The following is an 18,605-nucleotide window of genomic DNA, read 5'->3' on the forward strand; positions in this document are numbered from 1 at the left end:
TATTACATCTAGTTCCCTCGTCCAGATCATTAATATATATTGTGACTAGCTGGGGTCCAAGGACCGATCCCTGCGGTACCCCACCAGTCACTGCCTGCCACTCGGAAAAAGACACGTTTATTCCAACTCTTTGCTTTCTGTCTGCCAACCAGTTTTCTATCCAAGTCAATACCTTGCCCCCAATCCCATGTGCCTTAACTTTACACGCTAACCTCTTATGCGAGACCTTATTGAAAGCCTTCTGAAAGTCCAAATATACCACATCCACTGGTTCTCCCTTATCTATTTTACCAGTTACATCCTCAAAAAATTCCAGTAGATTAGTCGAGCACGATTTACCTTTTGTAAACCCATGTTGACTTTGTCCGATCCTGTCACTGTTTTCCAAGTGCTCAGCTATTACATCTTTTATAATGGACTCTAGCATTTTCCCCACTACCGATGTCAGGCTTACCGGTCTGTAATTCCCCGTTTTCTCCCTACCAACTTTTTTGAATAGTGGGGTAACATTAGCTACCCTCCAATCCATGGGTACTGTTCCAGATTCCATCGAATGTTGGAAGATGATCAGCAATGCATCTACTATTTCTAGGGCCACTTCCTTAAGTACCCTAGGATGTAGATTATCAGGCCCTGGGGATTTATCGGCCTTCAGTCCCATCAATTTCCTTAACACCATTTCCTTACAAATACTGATTTCTTTCAGTTCCTCTCCTTCATCAGACCCTATGTTCCCTGACATCTCTGGGAGGTTATTTGTGTCCTCCTTTGTGAAGACAGAACCAAAATATGTATTTAATTGGTCTGCCATTTCTTTGTTACCTATTATAAATTCCCCTGATTCTGACTGCAAGGGACCTACGTTTGACTTCACCAATCTTTTTCTCTTCACATATCTATAAAAGCTTTTACAGTCAGATATTATGTTCCCTGCAAGCTTACTCTCGTATTCTATTTTCCCCTTCTTAAGTAATCCCTTTGTCCTCCTTTGTTGAATCCTAAACTGCTCCCAATCCTCAGGTTTACTGCTTTTTCTGGCCAATTTATATGTCCTCTCCTTGGATCTTATGCTATCGCTAATTTCCCTTGTTAGCCACGGTTGAGTCACCTTTTTTGTTTTATTTTTATGCCAAACTGGGATGAACAATTTCTGTAGTTCATCCATGCAGTCTTTGAATGCTTGCCATTGCCTATCCACCATCGACCCTTTGAGTGACATTCCCCAATCAATCCTACCCAACTCGTGCCTCAGGCCATCATAGTTTCCTTTATTTAAATTCAGGACCCTAGTCTCTGAGTCAACTACTTCATTCTCCATCTTAATGAAGAATTTTATCATATTATGATCGCTCCAACCCAAGGGGCCTCGTACAACAAGATTGCTAATTAATTCTTTCTCATTACATAATACCCAGTCTAAGATGGCCTGATCTCTGGTTGGTTCCTCGACATAATTGGTCCAGGAAACCATCCCGTAAACACTCCAGGAATTCCTCCTCCACAGTATTGTTACTAATTTGGTTAGCCCATTCTATATGTAGATTAAAGTCACTCATGATGACTGCTGTGCCCTTATTGCACACTTCTCTAATTTCCCTTTTAATGCCATCCCCAACCTCCGCTTACTGTTTGGAGGTCTATATACCACTCCCACTAACGTTTTCTGCCCCTTGGTATTTCTCAGTTCTACCCATACAGATTCCACATCATCAGAGCTAATATCCTTCCTTACAATTGTGTTAATCCCTTCTTTAACCAGCAATGCTACCCCACCCCCCTTTCCTTTTTGCCTATCTTTCCTGAATTTTGAATACCCCTGGATGTTGAGTTCCCAGCCTTGGCCACCCTGGAGCCATGTTTCCGTAATCCCAATCAAATCATATTCGTTTACCTCTATTTGTGCAGCTAATTCATCCACCTTATTCCGAATGCTCCTTGCATTACGACACAAAGTCTTCAGGCTTGTTTTTTTAACGCTCTTAGACCTATTAGAATTATTATTTACTGTGGCCATGTTTGATTTAAACCGTTGATTTCTCTGACTGCCACTTTTGTTTTTCTCCTTCCTATCTTTTGCTTTTATCCTTGTTTCCCTTTCCTCTGTCCCCCTGTTCAGGTTCCCAACCCCCTGCCATTTTAGTTTAAACCCTCCCCCAAAGCACTAGCAAACACTCCCCCTAGGACATCAGTCCCGGCCCTGCCCGGGTGCAAACCGTCCGGTTTGAACTGGTCCCACCTCCCCCAGAACTGGTTCCAATGTCCCAGGAATTTGAATCCCTCCCCCTGCACCATTCCTCTAACCACGTATTCATCTGAAATATCCTTCTATTTCTACTCTGACTAGCATGTGGCACTGGTAGCAATCCCGAGATTACTACCTTTTGAGGTCCTATTTTTTAATTTACCTCCTAACTCCCTATATTCAGCTTTTAGGACCTCATCCTGTTTTTTACCTACATCGTTAGTGCCTATATGCACCACGACAACTGGCTGTTCACCCTCCCCTTTCAAAATGTTCTGCAGCCGCTCTGAGACATCCTTGACCCTTGCACCAGGGAGGCAACACACCATCCTGGCGTCTCGTTTGCGGCCGCAGAAACACCTATCTATTCCCCTTACAATAGAATCCCCTATTACTATAGCTCTCCCACTCTTTTTCCTCCCGTCCTGTGCAGCAGAGCCACCCCTGGTGCCAGGAAGTTGGCTGCTGCTGCCTTCCTCTGATAAGCCATCCCCCCCATCAGTATCCAAAGTGGTATATATATTTGAGAGGGGGATGTCCACAGGGGACCCCTGCACTACCTGCCTGCGCCTACTACTCTGTCTGTTGGTCACCCCTTCCCTTTCTGCCTGTCCAACATTTGCCTGCGGTGTGACCAACTGCTCAAACGTGTTATCCACGAATTCCTCAGCATCGCGAATGGTCCAGTATGAATCCAATCGCAGCTCCAGCGCCGCAATGCGGTCTGCCAGTAGCTGCAGCTGGATACACTTCCCGCACACATGGTTGCCAGGGACACAGGCAGTGTCCCTGAGTTCCCACATAGCGCAGGAAGAGCATATCACGACACCGGGCTGTCCTGGCATGACTTGCCCTTAAATTAACTGAAATTAAATTAAATCAAATCAATCCCACCAATTACATTACAGTTAAATGATATACTTAAGGGGCTTGGTTTACCAACAGTCCCCGCTACACCAGAGAGACCTTAGTAACTATAAACCACAGAGTTAAAGTTTAAAAAGAGAGAAATACTCACCAACCAATCACTTACCTGCTTCCTGGTGACGTCACACTTTGATTACTTTTTACTTCTCTCCCTCTGAGCTCGGAGACTGGTATGCCTCTCAAGCCTCGCTGCCACTTTTATTTACCTCCGGTGCTGCCTCGCTCCAATCAGGTCTGCTATGGGGCCTCTCAAGCCTCGCTGCCACTTTTATTTACCTCCGGTGCTGCCTCGCTCCAATCAGGTCTGCTATGGGGCCTCTCGAGCCCCGCTGCCGCTTTTATTTACCTCCGGTGCTGCCTCGCTCCAATCGGGTCCGCTGTGGGGCCTCTCGAGCCTCGCTGCCGCTTTTATTTACCTCCGGTGCTGCCTCGCTCCAATCGGGTCCGCTGTGGGGCCTCTCGAGCCTCGCTGCCGCTTTTATTTACCTCCGGTGCTGCCTCGCTCCAATCAGGTCCGATATGGGCCAAAGGCGGGTGCATGGAGCTGGGACGCAGATCAGCCATTGAATGGCAGAACAGGCTCGAGGGGCTCAATGGCCTACTCCTGTTCCTATGGTTGGAAGTGAGTAGTGGTGTCCCACAGGGTTCAGTTCTGGGGCCACTTCTGTGCACTGTGTATATCACTGATTTGGATATGGACTGTTGAAATTTGGAGATGATACCAAAATAGGAGGTATAGTTAATTCTATAGAAAACCAAAGGAAACTGCAAAGGAATAATGATAAGATGGATGAATGGGCTAAAAAGTGGCAGATGGAAGTAGGTCTAAGGTGCTGCATTTTGGGTTAAAAAAAAAATAACGGTATTTACACTCTGAGTGGAACCAGGCTTGGTGCTGCGGAGGAGCAGAGGGATTTGAGGGAACAGGTTCACAGGATATTAAAGGCAGCACCTCAGGTTGATGAGGCTGTTTTTTTTTTAAAGAAAAGCTAATGGAATTCGAGGTTTTCTCTCGGGAACATAAAAGCCAAGAGACAATTATTATAACCGATTACAAAGGTTCTCAGTCTGGGGTCCGCGAGAAGGTTTCAAGGGTTCCGCCATAAATAACCTCTGGATTTAAAGAAAAATACACCGTCGCGTAAAGGTGGGATTGAGCTGAGCAAACTGGCGGCTCCATCCCCGACTTGGACCTTTGTTTCCCCCCCCCTCCCGAACGTCTGTGCGATGATGGCGACGGCTGCGCAGATCCCCCGGCTTGAGCTCTCTGTCCTCGGTTCTCCTCTCACCAGGTCCTGCTGTATATTTCGTCCCCCCGGCACTCATCCTAACGCCACGCTGCACGGGTTGTTGTTCCCCCCCCCTCCCCTGGGCTAATTGGGTCCGTTTGCACTTCTGCTTTCCCCCCTCACTCACTGAATCCTCTCTCTCTGCCATACGCCACCAGCAGCAGCTGTTACCCATTCAGTTCAAGTATCCTGCGACTATTGAAGTCAGCCAGCGGCGGCTCTGTGCGCGCTTACGTCGGTTCCATTTCAGATTTGAATTTTTTTTGTCATTTGCACGGTTGCGATTGTCAATCAGGTGAAGAAGGGGCAAGGAAATACGCGGCAGCTGCAAAGAGGAAAGTCGCTGCTGGGGTCAAACAGTGAGTCGCTGTCTTCGTGGAGGAAGAGGAGCGGAATATGTCAACATTAGGAAGTTATTAGGATTGACGCTTATTACCAGCAAAACTGAAACAGTTTGCAAACTCATTTAAATATTCTACACTGTCTAATTTTTCCCCCCATTTTCTCTCCTGGCTTCAAAGTGTTGACTCGCACAGTAGAATAGTTACAAGGGTGCTGGCTGTCCTTTGGTGCCTAACCTCATTCATTCTGCACCCGCGAGTGTACACTTTGTGTTAGCAGTCTAGCTCCACCAAGGAGGACATCCCAGGCTGACCTGATTGTTCACACCCAATATTGGACTCCAGCTCTGATTTCAACCTTCCAGGATTGTCCTGGAGTCGCCAGGAATAAAACATTAATCCGAACACTGCTGCCAGCAATTTGGGAGAAAAATCATGCGAGCCTTAAAACAAAAATTGTCCACTTGTTTATTAGTTATAAAAATATTAGAGGTTGGGGGGATAAAGGCTGTTTGACTGACAATCAAGCAGAGAAACGGGACCAGCTGATGTGCCAGGAACGGGAGGTGGGGGTGGAAAGGGAGACTGGGGGTCAGGTGATTGGGGTTCATGTGGAGGGGAAGAGGGAGCGGGATGGACGCGGGGACCAGTATTTTCTGCCGTGCCGGGATAGCAGCAGCAGTTACATGGTGGCTGGAATTTTGCCGGCGCTCGTGGCGGGGTTGGAGGCGGGACTGCTGGTAAAATCGCAAAGATTGACAGCGGGCAGGAAACCCGCTGTCAACCCGCCTCCAATCAATCTTCCCAAATGTCGGGTCCCCGATTTGTGCATGGACCTGACACCTAGCTGCGGGAAGAGGATTATAGCCACTTAACTGTCTATTAAAGGTTGTTAACAGGCGCTTTTTCAATTTTGACACTTCTACTTCGGGCTTCCCGACATCCGGACATCACGCCACGTAAGTGTGGCGTGTTGTGAGTCTGCTGTAATGTTTCTGCATTGATGACAACAGCTGCAGAAGTGGTGTGAAGGATCCAATGGTGCACTGGTGAGTTTCAGAGGTAAGAAAATGTTGGGAAATTCATTTTTAATGCATTTAGACTTTTCTGCAGGTAACAAGTTTTGAAATGTATGTCTAGTTCCACCTCATTGGGAGAACCTCTCACCAGTGACAGATCACTTCTGTAACCTCACCTGCAGCTGCCATCTGTTCTAGCCTAAGGAGTGAGTCACTGGAGAGCCTGGGTGCAAGAGTTCACCTGTGAACAGTCATTGTCAGTGTTTGCAGCACCTCAACGCTGTCAAACACTGAGATATCAGCTGTCAAAAAAAATTGTGCGTGGTCCCTTTTAAGAAAACCGCCAGATGACGTGTCAGCAAATGACGTCATCTGACCGGCTTCCTCTTAATTGGCCGGCAAGCCTGCAGGGTGGACTTAACAAGGCCAATTGACGTAAAATTACATCTGTGGGCCGGATGTAGTTGGGGGCGGGACTGGAACCCGGAAACCACCTGACCTGCTCTCAAGTCGCATCGATCGAGAAAATCGCGGCCGGTGAGTGGGAGGGGCGCTGAGTGAATTTTTATGCAGAAAACATACTTGTGTTGTGTTACAGGGGGTGCTTGGAATTTTTATAACACAGACGGGTGGAATTTTTATAACACGGAAGGTGGGCGGGGGAGGGTGGGCACAGAAGCAAAAAGGTTGAGAACCCCTGACCTATTGATATCCCGGGCCTGACTGAAAGTTGGCTCACTCCTATTTCCTCTTCTTCGTCCGACTTATAGATTCCACCCTGTCCTCACCCAATGGCTCTCATTACCGGGCCCCACCTTGGCTTTTTCCTCTGCTACCTTTTCTTCATTTCAGTACCTTGTAGCACTGCTCCTGCATTTGAAAAGTGTTTTTTGTATTATGAATGCTGTTCACACAACAGAAAGAAAAGCTTTGGCGGCCAAATAAGATACCTTTTTGGTTCAACAACTTTTGGTGAAACAGTATTCATAAATTCATGTTAAACCATTTAGCTTACTCACTTGGCTTTATTTTTTTTTGTGGAAAAAACGTGCTTTCGCTGACTATTGGAAAATGGCAACTACCTTGGTTTTTAACTAAAATAAACTGGGAGTATTTTAGCACAAGGGACATAATTCCCTGAGATTAAGCAAACCATAATTTACGTGGCTTTTAATTTAGCTTTAAGCTTTCTTCCTGAAGTGGAAGACGTGGCAATACAGGAGCCCAGAAAACTTTTGGTTTTGCAACAGGATTGACCTCATGTAGCTGCCAGTGGTTGGTCATCGTGTTTCCCAATCCTGCTTAGTCTACAGAAATGTATCTTGCTCCCCTCCCTCCCATCTTTCTGCTTTATTTAAAGTTACACATTTATTTCTATTGAACAAACACAATTAAAGCAATGCTTCAACCAAAAAAACTTAAACCCGATTGAAATCAATATTCCATATTAAGTCGCAAGTCACTACTGCAATGGGCCCTTGCCCTTGGAGGTGACGACACATGGCCATTCACAGTTCAAAGTTTATAATCGCGACTTTGTTTCGGACTGTGGACCTTCCTTGAATTTGGGGGGAATGGTGAAAGGGAAGATAAGAGAATAGGAGAGCCCAGCTTGCCCACAGACAAATCAAAGCGATGGCCTTTGGCGTCTTAACAACAAATTGTGTTGATTTTGTTTGGTGTTGGTGGCACTTTGTTGCCAGTGGTGCATGGGGCAGAGGGAGGGGAGCAGAACTGCCTCTTGAGGTCGATTGCTTCAGGAGTCAGGGTGTTATCGTAATATAAATGTGGGAAGGAGAGGTTTATCAAACACTCTGATTACCTGACGCAAGGTCATTGACCTGAAACGTTAACTCTCTATCTCTCTCCACAGATGCTGCCTGACCTGCTGAGTATTTCCAGCATTTTCTGTCTTTATCTCTGATTATCTTTCCCTCTTGTAAAAAAAAAAGCATAGTTTTCTTTATGATCACAAGGAGGGAAGTAACATTTCTTTCCTCTTTCCCCCCCCCCCCCCCCCATTCCAATTACATTTACTTTTGTTCTGTTAAAATGCCTACACCCTACCCCCCAGAAGAAAATTAAAGAAACTAAAATCTAGAATTATGGTACAAAATATTGAGGGCAACAAATATGCAATTTTTAAAGTTGTAGATTGAAAGCCTAGTGACTTAAAGGTTTATGTAATTCTATCCTTTTTTCTCCTTTCCTCCAATTTTAGTTTTCTAACTTATCATCTTTGGTTCAACAGTTCAGGTTGACAGATAGTTCCCTTGAAGCCTTTTTCGGCCGATCTATTGCGAGGCACATGTGCAGTTTAGGAGAAATTGTCTGAATGCAGGCCACACAGCTGAGACAACAAACCTGAGGAAAAAGTTGGAGTACAAACATCAACCCAGACTCTGCCTCTGCCTCTGGTTAAGCCACTATTGTACTGATTAGACATCCATCAATATTAAGTGAAAGACTGTTAAAAGAGCCCTCCATTGCTTTATCATTGTCTTCATTTTCCTCAGCGGCTAAGAGGCTCTCTTCACACTGCTTGGGTTATGCTTTGAAACCTTCTAGTTGTCTGGTTCTCAGTCTACTAATTGGATATGCGATGAGCTTCATACATTCTCCTGCACTATTTTTCACGTTAATCGGGTTATGAGACATGGGAAGTGGTGCGTTTGTTGGCTGTTTTACTGTGATGGCTAAAGGCCTTAAGGCAAAAGGGATCAAGGGATATGGGGAGAAGGCAGGGACAGGGTACTGAATGTGGATGATCAGCCATGATCGCATTGAATGGCGGGGCAGGCTCGAGGGGCCGAGTGACCTACTCCTGCTCCTATCTTCTATGTTTCTATGATGGAGGGAAGGACACAGCAGTAAAGTTAGCTCTGCTGAGTACACACTTGTGCTGATCTAAAGTTTCATTCGGCTCCTTTTGGCCGAACACTGGTGACTGTGGTCTGAGAAATGTACATTTGTTTACTGGGTGGTGGAAAGAAAATGGACCGCTGTCTGGAATTGAAACTTTGCTCAATAGGCCATTTGTTACCAGTTCAGAGGAAGGGAAATACTGCAGGACTGCTGCATAGTTTATGTTTAGAAGATAATGAAAGCATTTGGGTTTATAAATAATATAATTTATTCTGATAACTGAAACATGGTGACTTGTAATTTAAAATAATCTGTTAACTGACTCAGCTGTGATATGTCCCATATTCTGTTGTGCAACAATTTCCTAATGGGATAGAATTCCACCCCCGCCCCCCCCCCCCCCCCGAGTAAAGTCTGAGCTAGCGCATGCTTGTCTTGTGTGCACACAGCTAGAATTTTCTTGAATTGAAGAACAGTCAGTAGTATAAGTGAATAAAACTTACTGGGTCTAATATGTCTCGCCTCCCTGTCAAATTCAACACAGGAGTTTTAAACGTGCAGTTTTTCTGTACCAAGGAGGTACCTGATTGGCGCTGCAGAAGGAGGAAAGCCGTGTTTCACTTCAGTACCAAAAATGTCACAGACCACCAACACAGCAACACATTTCAAAGTAATTTGTGTCGTGCTATTGCGATCTTTGGCCCAAAACAACTTTCAGTGAATGCAGTAATCGTTCGATAAATCAGCCTACAATTCCCAATGTTACAAAATTGCTCTTTTAATAAACATTTTTTTTTCCTGTTTGTGGTTGCTACAGAGAGGAGTTTATCAGAAATGAAAACGATTGTTAGATAACATGTATAGGTTTGTTTTAAAAAAAACTGCATGCCAATGAAAGGATGTGCTGGAATGTGTATGATTTCACATTTTCCAGCAGCAAGATCCTGATGTGCCTTCAACATCAATAACTCAAAGACAAGGAATTTAAAGGATTCAACTAAGGCTTTTAATCACTAAGAACATAGCAGCATTACAGGTCTTCCCACATCGGGCGTCTGGTAGGAATGACTCATACAGCTCCTGAGACCTTTATATGGCAAAAGACAGGGGCGTAGCCAATACACACAATAGGAACAAAAGGGGGCGGTTCACACAATACAAGCAGGTGAAACACACAGGTAAAACACATAGGCTGATGAAGGCATATATTTCATCACAGATCCTTTTTTAAAAAGAATATGCCACTTGATATTTTTAAAAAAATATATAAAAGCCCCTGGATGGGATAGCTTAGCTCTTTGGACTGCCATTTTCAAAATAGTTGTACTGGCAATGTTTGGGAATCAGGTCGATTTAATCTTTATTTTAAATTTCCACATGCATTGTACTGTTTATATAATGCAGTCAATCATCCCTCGTACGAAAACTGTGCACAAGTATAACCCTTACAGCATTGAGTACACTAAACAAAACCCTTATTTCTTACTCTCCCTTCCCATGTATGTATCGGTATGCTGCAGCACCGAGTCATATTTCTCTCCCTCTCCTTCCACTCCCACCTCCACTTTTTCTTTTTAACAAAGAAGTTTTGTGCTTTCTCCAGATGAGTGATGTCAGTGCTTGGGAATGGCATCCTGTGTCAGCGTCAAAAGACGCTTCTGGTTATGGCTGAACAGAGAGAGCGAGGGGCTCAAGTACATCATTTCCTGAAAGTGTGAGTGAGTGCAGGTGGATCAAGCCATAAAAAGGCCAACAGCGATTTGGATTTTATAAATACGGCCGTAGTGTACAACAGTAAAGGAGTAATGATAAATTTGTTTAAAAGGTAAAGCATTCTTCAGGCCACAATTTGAGTACTCTGTACATTTTTCGACACCCCATTATCGAAAGAACATTAAAACCATAGAAAGCGTAGAGAGTAGATTCACCAGGATGAAAGGTGGGAAACTATAGTTATGAGGAGAGACTTGAGATACTGGACTATTTCCACTGGGCCAGGGAAGGCTAAGAGACGATTTAATAGAAGTTTTAAAAAATATGAAGGGTTTTTATTATAGTGAATAGGGAAAGACACTTTCATCCAGGGTTTCAATAACAAAGTACATCAATTTAAAAATTAACAGTGCCGTCTCTCTGTCAGTGAGGTCTGAGGCCCGCTATCGGGGGCTCCTCGGACCTTACCATTTGTGCGCAGGGTAAGTACGCTGTGCGAGGGGAGCTCCAGGATTTCTAGGCTGATGTGTTTTGCAACCACTTTGAACAGATGATGAGTTTATCATTTGTACCAGCGACAGTCCCCCTATTACATGGGCTCTCGGGGGACTAAAATCTGAAATTCTTCAGAGTAATGCTATGGAGGTTGCCTCTTTTGGGGCAGTGGAAGAACTCATTTGCTGCAGCATATTAAGGATAGAAAATGGAGACGAAAGAACACTGACAACTGTGTTTTTCTGAAGCTGAACTTGTACTTATGAAAATTTATCAGATGCAAAGATGCTGTCTCTGGCACAAAAACGAAGTCAGCAAGCACTGAGGAGCGCAGGAAGGCTTGAAATATGAGTAGGTCAAGTTCACAAAGTAAACATTCATAACATGCCGTTGAAGGCTTTTCTTAATCGTATAAGTTTTTTTTTACAGTTTGGGGTTTTATAGGATCAGGAGTAGGCCATTCTGCCCTCAAACCTGTTCTGCCATTCAATTAGATCATGACTGATCGGCACCCCAGCTCCACTTACCCACCTTTGTGTGAAAATTTCACTCTAAATGGTCTAACTCTAACTTTTAAATTATGCCCTCTTGTTCTGGATTCCCCACCAGAGAAAATAGTTTATCTGTATCTACTCTATCCAAATAGTTTATCAATTTAAAGATTTTGGTTAGATATAACTTGCATGCTGTACCACTCAAAAACATCGTTGTAGAATAATCTGTCAACAGTTCCTGTTGGGGAACAAGGTCCACTTCTAGCTCCTTCCCAGAAGCTAGACCTTTTCTCTATCCTGTCCTTACAGAGGTACATACCTGAGCAATTAACAATGACTGCACTTGGTCATTTACATACTGAATTTAACATAGGACTGGATTTTGATACTGGAGGCGTGCAGGAGGCGGGACTACAACTTTCGGGGTTGTAGTCCCGCCTCCATCGAGTTGTGGCCAACCCACTTGATTTTCACTTGATTGACCTTGTTGAGCCCGCCCAGCGGGCGATGTCACAGATTGACATTTCATCTGTCAAGAGCTTTTGACAGATGAAATATCAGCGATTGACAGCTCTTTGAAGCTGTCAAACACTGACCGTCTGTACACGAAGTTAATTCCTTCCTCTCAGGCTGATTTAGAGATCTCTCCAGAACAGAAAGCTGAATGCTGCAACTTTTGACAGCTCGCGGCCATTCTGCTTTCTGTGCTGGTGAGATGAGGGCCTCCTGAGACCTGAAGGAAGGAAGGCTGCATTATTAAGTAAAGGTAGGCTGCATTATTAAGTAAAGGTAAGTAAAACTTCTTTAAACACTTTACACACACCAAACACACTTACCTTTGCACTCATGCACCCATCACTCACCTGAACACCGGACATCTCGAACCCTCTAAGCCTTTCAGCCCGACTGTCCGCCTCGCTAACTTGCCGTGGTTTGGAGCCGTCAGGAATCCTGCACTTCAGGAATAATAATAGGGATTAGGCTAAAAACTGCCTGTTAACTACCTGTTAACAGGCAGTTACTTGGCACTAATCTCCTTCCCGCCTCGGGGAGGCGGCTCCCAGCACAGGTCGGGTATCCGCCTCCTTTGAAACTGGCATGGAGGCGGGTTGGGGGCGGGATGGGTTCGTGCCTCCTGATTTTGCGATTTTAACCCTCCACACGCCTCCAATCCCGCCTCCACGACCCAATGAAAATCCTGCCCATAGTCTCAAAATAATCTACCAAACTCTCTTTCAATTGGCAGATTTTACCACATGGACTGTTGGTCCAAAGCAAATAATATCTTCATTTTACAATTAAATTGTATGAAATGCAAAAAGTGGCATACTAAAAAGTATAATATGACTTTAAATGCAATGAGAAAATCTGTAATGGGCCAATTGTCCCTCATGGGAACACGTTTGTTTATAAAATCTGCAGGGATGATTCTGCAGTCCAAAGTTCCCGTTCCTGGCATGGCAAATTCAGTTTGTTTAGTCTTGAAAAGCTTTTCTGTGTCAGCACATCCTACCCCTCAAGCAGGGACTGAAACAGCCTTTTGTTTGGACCAAGCTCCACATTGCAGGAACACTCCTGCCCTGTTTTCATACTCCTGGTTTTAACCCATTAGGTGTGTGAAATCCTGCATTTTGTTAACTTCTTTTGATGGAGATTCTCAAAGAAATTTAACAATACTTCATACATATTTACAATACAAATACCATGATTCATGTGTTCGATTACCTGATCGCTTTGCACGTCTGCACCAATAATACAAAGCTACAGCGAGACAAGTACTTTCACATCAAAGAACAGTTTGATCTTTTGCATAAACAAAATGGTATCGTTGGAACTGACCTAGAATTTGGTTGCGGATTTCATGATACTGACTCTGCATCTGTACCGTTAGCCAGCTTTGACGGAGTGGCGGATCCCTAAATAAAGTCAATTCATCAGACATCAAATCCAGTAGGGATGCCAATATGATCTGCAAAAAACATTTTAGTTTCTCACGATATTAACAATTCAACATCGTTTTCAATCAATTGCGTAAGTATCTGATGATTGAGTTTAAGTGCTGCTTAGAGGTACTTCCTGAGAGAGCACTTGACAGACCTTTTATCATTTATTGCTAAACACACGGCTTGGCGTAAATCCTGTTAAAATTTATCAACATGCCATTTGCAAATGACATCATGATGCATAGCCTTCCACGTCCTCCTCCCCAGTAAAATTGCTGTTGGTGATATAATGGCCCAGAATTTGCGATCAGCAGCAAAGCAAAGACGTTCGTTCGCCGCTGGCCCCGAAGTAAGCTCTGCACAAAAATCTCTGTGTCGAGAAGTTTGGGTTTTTCCGACATGTAATTCAAATCAACGGAGTATAGTGGGAATCCCATAGTGCGAGCTGCTTTGTGACGTCAACAAGCTGTCTAAGCAGCCAATCAAAATGCAGAATTCTCACAGTGAACCAGAAAGTGGGTAAGCTCTTAAAATTCTAGCTTTTTAAAAATGTTAGAGCGAGCAAAACAAAGGTTGGGGCTCGCATGGGGAAAGGCAAACCTGAAATAAAGAGGAACAAACTTTAAATGTTTCTTTAAAGCTTCTTAAAAAATAATATTTTTATTAAAATGGATACATTTGACACTGCACAAAATTAAAGTTAGTTTTTCAGGGCCATAACCTCTGTTTAGCAGTCACTGCTCTGTTAAAACCCCAGTTACACCTAATCCCTTTGTATCTAACTTTTAATGGGGAATTTAACAGTGTAATTACATGCGGGAGAGCCGAAGTTTTCGTCCGTTTCAATGATTTGAGAGATTTCACTGATTGCCAGCTCTGGGGGGGGGGGGGGGGGGGATGCGCAGCGCAGCCTGGGGAGGTGCAGTGGATAACAGATTGCAACTTCAGGATTTCCGCATTAGGTTGCACATGTGCTAAATCCTGAAGTTGTGGTCAGTTTCAAAGATGAAATGACGGTGAATGTCTCCAGTTCACTGTCATCAGGACTGCAAATTCTGGGCCATTAAAGCGTATTCATATAACACTCCTTCAACTGCTACTTTAACAGAGATGTTAACCCGCTTAAATAGCAGACAAAGGAATATCGCACAAACTACTATGTGTTGTACCCTGTTGTCGCAAACAGTAATTTCCAGGCTATAGTATGTGTACTTATGTAAAATGCTGTAGGAATTAGAAATTGCAGCCTTGTTACTGTGTAAAATTTTCCCGTAATGTAATCAGTAATTTGGTATTGAAAGAAAGAAAGACTTGCATTTATATAGCACCTTTCACAACCTCGGGATGTCACAAAGTGCTTTACAGCCAATGAAGTACTTTTGAAGTGTAGTCACTGTTGTAATGTAGGAAACGTGGCAGCCAATTTGCGCACAGCAAGTTCCCACAGACAGCAATGTGATAATGACCAGATCTGTTTTAGTGACGTTGATTTGAGGGATACATATTGGCAATGACCCTGGCGATAACTCCCCTGCTCTTCTTCAAAATAGTGCCGTGTAAGTCCACCTGGGAGTTTAAATTCTCATCTGAAAGACGGCACCCCCCTGACATTGCAGCACTCCCTCAGTACTGCTCTGGAGTGTCGGCCTAGATTTTTATGCTAACGTTTCTGGAGTAAGACTTGAGAACCCACAACCATCTGACTCGGATGCGAGAGTGCTACCCACTGACCCACGGCTGATGCTTGCAGACATCTAAAGTGAACAGTTGGCTATAAGGAACGTAGCAAGCCAGCAAGATGCCACGTGATGTCGTCATAGATCCAAATAATTTTTGTATGTAATTTGCAACTTTCAACTGTGGGTTGTAATTAATTAGGAATGTTTCATAACACTTTCAAATTAATTACATAAATAGTGTTTTTTTTTTAAAGAATATTATGAGAAATACTTAGACTGAAAAATGTCAGGTCAAGCAAGATTCTGTGCTGGTCAGAAATTCTCAAATCTCTTTTGCTGTTCTCTTTTCAAAAGGTCTGAAGAAGCGAGACTGTTCAAAGCAACCTAGTATTGTAATTGTAGCAATAGCAATCTGAATGGGCTGTAAAACTGGAAGTACATTGTCCTCACTCAATTAGGTGTGCACAGCTGCCCTGTGACAATAAGTGCACTGGGAAATTGTAACTTGTTTTAATGTGTTCCTGCAGATGTCTCTGGAGAAACAACTAAATAACATAATGTATGTTGAGGAACAGGAAAGAAGGAATTTTGAAATTACAATAAAGGGAAATTATAATGTAAATAGCGCAAAGAGAAGAAGAATAATAATAAGCAAAGTAAAACAAGTAAGGAAATGTGACGAAAAGGCAAATTACATTTTCACGTGGAATTTATTGCAAGAGTTCCAGACTTGTCGAAACGTTGTGATCAAAGGCGCTGGGTGAAAATCAAAGGTTCCCTGTATCACAACTGGACAACTATTTTAAAAAGCTTATGGAGTACCTACTTGGATGAAATACTCCACCTTCAACAATGTCATTCTGATGCTGAGTATAGTCCTGATGATGGGTTCCTACCTGAAATGTTCATCTTTCTTGCAATGACGCTGACTGGCTTGATGTGCGTTGGCAGCATGTTCTGATTTTTTTTTTTTAATTGCTTACCCTCCTCCTTTCTTGTACCAGATTTCTGATTTTTTTTGAATGTCTTCATTTCAGAAAATCTTCTAGTGCTTACCGTAGCAACAAGAAAAACTGATGGCTTCAAACGCTTTATGCAGACTGCTAAACATCTCAATTACACAGTCAAGGTAAGTGCTTGCAGTGCGGTTTCTGAAGGTTGCTCCAAGTCCTAAAGTTTCAAAGTGGTTTGTTGGTAACACAGTAGGCCAATCCATGCTTTAGGATATCATTCATCTTAACATATTAGCACAGGAGTAACCTAGGTGGTGGTAATGCTGCAATTACACTTGCAATTTTCTACATACCTTCATATTTGTAACATGATTTTTTTTGGAATGGGAGATACTGAACCTTGGAAATTGAGGCGCTCCTTCTGGGAAGAACGGAGGGAAAATGGTATTTGAGCTGACCTACTTGTGTATGTACCTTTAAGAGAATAACTGGTCTCAGACTGCAGGACCGGCAGTGACCACCCCTGTATAAAAGGCGCTATTGAGCCTCTGTGTTTTTAGTTTCACTATTGACTTCCACCAGTAAAGACTTACTTTGTTCACTCCTGCTGTCCGTGTCTCAATTATTCACGGACATAACACTACTGGTGCACTGCTCTGTCATGTCAACCTGCTTTTAGATAAGGGATGAGCAGTAGATTGAAAGAGGAATGGGTAGAAACAATATCTAAAGATGAATAGTTGCTTTAAGTAGCTTTCCTTTATCCAAGTCTTCCAAAGCACAATGGCAATTCTGCAGCATTTTTCTTGAAAGTTTGAGTTGGCTGCATTTTTCCTCCAACACTTTGCCTGAGCAGAAACGGCGCTGAAACTTATTCGCTCTGTGGCAGTCGCACAGTGCATCATCAGCAAGTATATAAGAGGCTGTGCTATGCAAGTGTATCTGTAATGAGTTTAGTGGAAATGCCAATTTGGACTGGGAAAAACATGAGCAAATATTCAAATTAATAGTGAATGTTGACTTTTCCCCTCTCTCTCACGTAGCTCTCTATGCCATCTTGGTTTAAATTTTTTTCCCCCTCTACTTCTGCATACTTTTTTATTTCAAGCTCCACTCCCAGAGGCGCCCCGATACTCTTCAGTTTTCAATGTAGGGAGAAAAACATCTCTTGTTTAAGAAATAATACTTTGCTTGGGGCAGGGACGGGGGGAGGACAGCAAGTTAAACAAAAACTGCAGGATTAAGGCCCTGCAATGATCCTCACAATGATCTCGACAAACATAGCCTTTGTATCTGATGTTTTTTTAAAAAGGAAAACTTGTCATTCACTGGCTGGCTTCATGGTTGGGAATACAACCTTCACTCTGTTTTGAACGTTCGGTGTGGGAACATGATGGGTGCTGCTTTATTAAACATATATGGTCCCAGGAGAACATAAGAACATAAGAAATAGGAGCAGGAGTAGGCCAATTGGCCCCTCGAGCCTGCTCCGCCATTCAATAAGATCATGGCTGATCTGATCCTAACCGCCAATCCACTATGACAGGACTATCTCCTGAATCTAACAGCATTAGACACACGAAAACAGGAGCAGGATCAGGCTACACGGCCCCTGGGCCCGCTCCGCTACCCACAGGGCCATGACCTATCCGAACCTAGACTCATGTCCAAATTCCTGCCCGCTCCCCGTAACCCTTAATTCCCTCAGGCCCTCAGGGATTCATGACCTGCATGTGCCGCTTACAACAACAGCTCGCATTTATATAGCGCCTTTAACGTAATAAAACGTCCCAAAGTGCTTCGCAGGAGCGTTATCAGACAAACTTTTACACCGAGCCACGTGAGATATTGAGACAGGTGAGCAAAGAGGTAGGTTTTAAGGAGCGTCATAAAGGAGGAGAGAGAGGTAGCGATGCGGAGAGGCTTAGGGAGGGAATTCCAGAGCTTAGGGAGTAGACAGCTAAAGGCACAACCGCCAATGTTGGAGCGATTAAAATCGGGGATGCACAAGAGGCCAGAATTAGAGGTCTCGAAAGGTTGTGGGGCTGGAGGAGGTAATAGAGAATGGGGGGGGGTGGGGGGGCGGGAGGCCACGGAGGGATTTGAACACAACGATAAGAATTTGAGGTGTTGCTGGACAGGAGCCATTGTAGGCCAGTGAGCACAGGGGCGATGGGTGAACGGGTCTTGGTGCGAGTTAGGATACGGGCAACATTTTGACTTGGAAAAATGTCCCAAGGCACTTCACGGAAGGAAAAATGTCCAAGGCACTTCACAAGCGCAATCAGAGACGGGTCAAGGAGTTAAAAAAAGAAAAATGCAGCTAAATCAATTTTTCAAGAAAAATTGCTGTAAAATTGAAATTTAAAGGTTTAGTTGGTGGCACTACGGAAGAAATATCTCACTTAAGAGGTAAGCGAAGACTGTACAGCCGTCCACAGGACAAACAAAACTTGGTCTCTGGAACTTGGCAGTTTTCCATTTGAATGCTGTTGAATTACGGGAGAACTTTACATCCGAGTCCAGGCCAATCTTAATATACCACTGTCCAATGTTTCCTCATTAGGCTGTTGTCCCAGCAACTTCTGGTGCTCCACTGAAGACAATGAGCAGCAGAGAAACTAAGGCTAAGCAGTCAAACACGT

The 18,605-nt window shown here is 43.8% G+C and overlaps 1 protein-coding gene across 4 annotated transcripts in view; it reads left to right on the forward strand.

The window, feature by feature from the left end:
- The window catches only part of plod2 (procollagen-lysine, 2-oxoglutarate 5-dioxygenase 2), a 159,423-nt gene that overhangs the window by 36,900 nt on the left and 103,918 nt on the right, over window positions 1-18,605 (forward strand). For all 4 annotated transcript variants that reach the window (XM_085989861.1, XM_085989858.1, XM_085989859.1 and 1 more), the window contains exon 2: window positions 16,045-16,136. In XM_085989861.1, the coding sequence (XP_085845987.1) occupies window positions 16,045-16,136 (92 nt within the window). The remainder of the gene's footprint in view (window positions 1-16,044; window positions 16,137-18,605) is intronic.

This window comes from Somniosus microcephalus, chromosome 6 (genome assembly GCF_052327205.1).
Source record: "Somniosus microcephalus isolate GS21.2 chromosome 6, FLI_Smic_1.0, whole genome shotgun sequence".
In the NCBI taxonomy this organism is placed as follows: domain Eukaryota; kingdom Metazoa; phylum Chordata; class Chondrichthyes; order Squaliformes; family Somniosidae; genus Somniosus; species Somniosus microcephalus.